General features: G+C 39.9%; 1 protein-coding gene across 1 annotated transcript; it reads left to right on the top strand.

Annotated features, from left to right (window-relative positions):
• Window positions 1–290: 290 nt before the first annotated feature.
• Window positions 291–5,252, top strand: LOC139667632 (hepatic and glial cell adhesion molecule-like). The gene is made up of 4 exons (XM_071547128.1): window positions 291–459; window positions 2,298–2,627; window positions 3,701–3,982; window positions 4,227–5,252. Exons 1-4 carry the CDS (start codon window positions 411–413, stop codon window positions 4,346–4,348), a joined length of 783 nt encoding a protein of 260 aa, XP_071403229.1. The 5' UTR covers window positions 291–410; the 3' UTR covers window positions 4,349–5,252.
• Window positions 5,253–5,872: the final 620 nt, after the last annotated feature.

Raw genomic sequence — 5,872 nt, 5'->3', positions numbered from 1 at the left:
AATACTGCCCATCTCTCTGTGTTGTACCTGTGGCACTTAAGCAGTCATCAAACTTGTTTCAGTACCACCGTGTAGAGAGAAATTTGCTCAAAATTCTCTTCATGAGGAGGTGCAACCATCTTGTTTTCACAATTTATTGAAGCTGAAACACTACAGTATGCATGAGTAGATCTAAACAACCTCTAGATGGGGCTAGGTGATGATGAAAGGGGAACCATGGCAAGAAAGTCCCTCATGGAACTAGAGAAGAAGTAAAACTGAGAAGAATACTCATAGCAGTGTCACCAGATTATCAGCTTGTACTTTATTATGGGAGAGAGTGTGAGAACTGGCTGACAGTGGACTTGATTATTGAAGTAGCCACCAGAGAAGGGCTCCAGAGAACCAGGCAGTTTACAGACAGCAACAACATGGTGCATCATTCAAGAGGGATGCATCTCACAGTCTATTTCACAGCAGGTGAGCTGATGAAAAATTCTTGTTTTATAGGCAACAGATTTTGTGAAATTTTCTTTTTTTTTTTTTTAAATAGAGACATTTATTCCAGTGCCATGCTCATTAAATGGGAAACATTGGATAACAATTTTGAGTTTTATTAGTTTGGATTTCAGCAGGTTGACAGGCGTCTTTCAGTTTTTCAGGTGTCTTACTGAAGAATAGATATCATTACTATTACTATTATTATCCATACCTTTATGTATTTTACCATGGAAATGCTTAGATCTGGTACAGATATTTAACAAATATTCAGAAGTCTTCAGAAATAAGTGCATTGGTAAACATGAACACTTCTCTGGTAGTCAGCCGTGTAACTTCCTCTACAGCATTTAATCAAAGTGACCCCTGGCAGTATAGGAAACTGTGTGGTTAACCTGCTTTTTCCATCTGCAGGCTAGTGTTTGGTCTAATGCAGACTGCTGTTGTTTACCGCTGATTTTGGGTGTAGGAAAATGTGTAGGAGTGTGCACAGCAGTAAAGAACTCTAGAACTCACATATGGACCGCTGAAACAATCAAGCCAGATCTTTCTCTTGCATGTATCCAAGGCTCTGTATTCTCTCTTTCGTGATGTTTACACAAGAACAGAGATTCTGTTGCTCTTATTGCTTTTTATGGTTGTCTATGTGGGGGAGAGTGGTTTCTCTCAGTTGGCGCAACCTTAGGAAGACCTGGGCCCCGCTCCTTGTGCATGGATAACTGAGTTAGCTTGTTTGTTGCCAGTTTGACATGCGCCTGGGGGTTTTTTTGTTCCTCGAAGCAAGCTTAAAATTTAGTCTAAATTGTTACAAGAGCAGCAGTTCCTTAAACTCAAACGTGCAAAAACACAGCTTTAGTCAGAGTTCCTTGGAATATGACCAGGCCTTTTAAGGCTTCTCCCACCAATGAACTAATTTCCAGATATGGCTGCTCCTTTCCTTAGAGAGCAGCCATTAGATCAAGGCGCTATTATAATTAGACAAACTTTTAGAAGAGGATGTGTATTGAGATATCGCCAAGATCTTGCACATTTAATTCATCTGCAGTTTTAGAGGCTTTGGCAGTGTTTTCAAAATGTGAACTTAAGTTAAAGTAGAGATACTTTGACAAAGAACAACTTAAGTAAAAGTGAAAGTTGTCATCTCAAATGTCTTAAATATGTCTTAAAGTCTTAAAGTATGAACTTTCAAATGTACTTCAGTGCCAAAAGTAAAAATTGTGGTCACTGTGATGGCTGTTGTAACATCATTATCTTCAGCCATTTCACATCCAGTTAATCATCATGCACCTGTTGCTGCTGGTGAAAAGTGTAAAGAAACAAAGTATTTGTACTTTGTTAATTTCCACCCCTGTTCTTTAGCCTTGGTGCCTTGCCAGCCAATTGTATGATTGCTGATTATGGTTTTCGACTCCGGATTCATGTTCCCTTTATTTCAAAATGGGAGCGTGCAGGAATCCAAGATAACTACATGCGATAGTTAACCGGATGAGGATTAGCAAGATAATTTGAAATGGCTGGCATCCTATTAGCCTGGATTAATTAAACAACGTACAAGGTAGAAGGCCTAGATATGAACCCACTCTCCAAACAAAACTGACCTTTAATCAGAGAATGTACTTGACTCTATCATTAATATGTCTAACCGCTTGACTCTTCTCAGTCTTGACTCAATTATTGAATAAATGCTTTTTTTTTTGTCTTCAGCACGTATTTGTGTGAACTTTTTCCAGCTCAGATCTTATTCAATCAACCACAGAAAGGCACATGTTTTCATTAGGAACAAACAAAGCAAAATTTTTAAGATTTTTTTTTTCTTTCAGTGCTGCTGGGCTCTGTGTGGGCAGATGGAGTAAAGGTGAGAGGAAGAGAGGGAACGACTGTCACTCTAGAGATCGGACAAAATTTACTCCAGAAGGATGACCAGATACTTTGGACGTACGGACGTGACAGCCTGGACACGCGCATAGCCAATCTGAACAGTAGAGAGGTGAAGACGGACTACACTGAGAGCTTCAGAGACAGACTGCAGCTGGATCGTCAGACCGGATCTCTCACCATCACAGCCCTCAGCGTCAGCGACTGTGGAGTTTACCAGGGGCAAATCATCGGTTCCAAGATCTCGTCCCACCGCTTCAACCTTACTGTGTACGGTGAGTAAAGTTGGCAACTTTGTTAGCCATGATCCATAAATTGTTACATGGGCAACATTTTAAAGAAATGGAAATGGCAATCATTGCATGGTACAGGGGATTGTGGGAACAAGTGGGTCAGTCAGCTGAACAAAAGGACCAAGATGAATCAAAGGTTTGTTCTCTCCACTTTACGATGTCAGAAAAGATTCTGTTACTGAAAGGTGGGGCGGCACGGGGCGGTAACCTAGAGGTTAGTGAAGCAGGAAGTAAAGTGGGAAAACATGAGTGGCAAAAGTGAATGATTAACTCTTTCCCGTCCCTCAACAACTACAGTGCCCTTGAGCAGTGGTGGAAAGTAACTAAGTACATTTACTCAAGTACTGTACTTACATACAATTTTGAGGTACTTGTACTTTACTTGAGTATTTCCATTTTATGCTACTTTGCACTTATACTCCACTACATTTTAGAGGGAAATATTGTACTTTTTTACATTTATTTCACAGCTACTAGTTACTTTTCAGATCAATATTTTATATTTAAAACATTTAATCATCTTTATAAAATAACTATAAAATAGCATTGTTATAGATTAGACTACCCAAAAGTATAGCTAAATTGTTAAGATTAGCTTCACGTTGACAACTTTAAAATGCTGCTTACATGTACATGTATGTCAATAAATCAGTATTAATATTCCAATAATTTATGAAAAATATAACTCTCTAAATGGACAGTTTGCATAATGAGTATGTTTACTTTGATACTCTATGTACATTTTGCTGCCAATACTTATGTACTTTTACTTAAGTAAGATTTTGAATGCAGGACTTTTACTTGTAATGGAGTATCTTTACATTGTTGTATTGCTACTTTTACTTAAGTAAAAGATCTCAGTACTTCTTCCACCACTGCCCTTGAGTAAGGCACCCCCAACTGCTTCAAGCGGAGCTGCTCAGTAGCCAACAGTAGAAGACTGTGGGTAGCTCCCAGTGTGTGAATGTATGTAACCCGGTGCTGGAGATGAAGATCAAAGCGAGGGACTCATGTTTCGAAATATGAACACATTCTTTGTCTTTCTCTCCCCCCAGGTTTTGTCTCCCCTCCCTACATCAAAGTCAGTGCATCTTTGGTCTGTGCGAGCTGTAGTTCACTCACAGCGGAGTGCACTGTGGAGAACGGCAGAGAGGTGATCCTGTCCTGGTACAGAGGAGAGGAGAGACTCAGCCAGACAAGCAGTCCTGATCTTTCTGCCATGCTCTCTCTTCCTCTGGAGATAAGGGACCGCGGGATCTACAGCTGCGTGGCTAAAAACCCTGTTGATGAAAAGACCACCAAACTCCACACTGAGGAAACCTGTCTGAGGAATGGAGGTATGATAACGACAACGGATGGGAACAGAATGCTCCCCCTTTCTGTTTGCATCCTCCTCGCACTGTTGTTGACAAAAACACAGTAAACCGGGTATAGATACTCAACAAAGTAGGCGGCAAATCATTTCATTGCTCAGAGACATGTTTGAAGCACAAATAGGATGAGAGACTGTAAGATAATCGGTAAAAACATCATGCTATAAAGGCCCAAACATTTCTCTCTCTTTCTATCTCTCTCTCTCAGAATCTACCTGGTGCTGTCAGACTACAGTGCGATTGGTTGTTTCTGCTGTAGTGGGCGTGGCCTTGATTGTTCTAGTGGTCGACCACTTCAGACCCAGAAGATGCCCCAAGCAGGGACCATGAGAACTGTCTCAAAGCACCATCCAAGCATACAAAGGCTCTGGTACACTTATGCTAAATAAAGCTTGACACGAACTTGAAAATAATTCAAAATAATACATTTTTAAGCCTGACCTGACCTACATCCAAACTATTTATGTCAGAGCCCAAACTAAGTTGAAGGAGTAGTTATACGCACATCACGTAGGTGCAAGGCTATCAGAAGAACTGTGTCAATGAATAAAAGGAGTAACGCCTGCACACTTGCTCCATGCCACAAAAGTTTACTGTTGACAACGTTTCGATCCTCCTTGGATCTTCGTCAGGTCAGAAAAGTTTGAAAAATAGAAACCACGCCCATATTTATACATCATGCACTCCCATAGGCTGACAAGCTCTATGGTGGCAGGTGTGGTGAGCCCAAACTAAGACCAATGAATAATAGCATTTTTGTAACCTTAACTAGAGTTAAAGCTTTCACGGTTAATGCAATTTCTCAATAGTATTTTTTAACGCAAACATGACCACAACCCAAACAGTTAACTTTTTTCCTGCTCAACCCACCCTATCAGGTCCAGTCAAGTCCCAATTTGGACATAAATGTCAACTTCGAGAACTAGCTTGCACATCTTACACATAAGTACAGCCCAATAGGAAGCCATTAAAGCCTTAAGAAAAGCTAATGCTGTCTGACAATAACCCTTTTCCTGTTGCATTTTGGAGCAAAGTAATGTTGTGCCCCAAAGAAGCCCCAAAATGCTTTTCTATGAACAGAAGAATTCTGGCAAATATGATGCAATAGGGACAATGCGTGTATAATATGTTGATTTATGTGCTTTACTTGTGATGACTTGTCAGTTATTGTATTGTTTGTCACTGTGGCTTTGGAAAGATGGAAATATATATATATTTGAAATAAAAAATAATGTGATGCAATAATGACTGGGGTTGATGTGCATCAAGTTGGACTGAATTCATTTTTTGATTGGAGAGGGATTAAGGAAACAGTTACTGTTTTTTTTTCTTCAGCTGTGTCATGCTATTATGTATGTAGTCAAGTCAAACTTTATTTGAGTAGCATATAACATTTTACACACAAGGAGCCTCAAACTTAAAGCCTCTGCATGTAGAATATTTACCTCAATATAGCATTATTAAATAAATTTTGATAGCATAGTGGCTGTAGAAAAATCAGAACATTGCAGTGAAAATTGCTGTGTTCTATGTGTTGCTTTCTATGTGTTTATTCAACGTTTCCCTTGGTATGATTTCCCACGAATTGTGCAAGATTGACTGAAAAACACCACTCCCAACAGCTGTACCCTCTTCAGTAAAATGCAAAGAGAGAGTGACAGAGCTAGGGGGGAAGGCCAGAGTACGGAGCCCCTCTGGGGTCATATGGTAGAAAAAAAAAACGTGTAAAAAAATGTGTAAACTGTGCGAACGGATTTGTAAACCGAGCCCTCGGATTTACAATCCATGCGAACGGATTTGTAAACTGTGCTAACGGATTTCAAAACCGTGCCCTCAGATTCACAATACAAATCC

Source organism: Centroberyx affinis, unplaced genomic scaffold, assembly GCF_046629955.1.
Source record: "Centroberyx affinis isolate AG114_WGS23_722 - 3 ecotype Tasmania unplaced genomic scaffold, CSIRO-AGI_Caff_v1 ptg005681l_1, whole genome shotgun sequence".
In the NCBI taxonomy this organism is placed as follows: Eukaryota; Metazoa; Chordata; class Actinopteri; order Beryciformes; family Berycidae; genus Centroberyx; species Centroberyx affinis.
The sequence above is the reverse complement of the archived record's forward strand: the minus strand, read 5'-3'. Positions and strand labels throughout refer to the sequence as shown.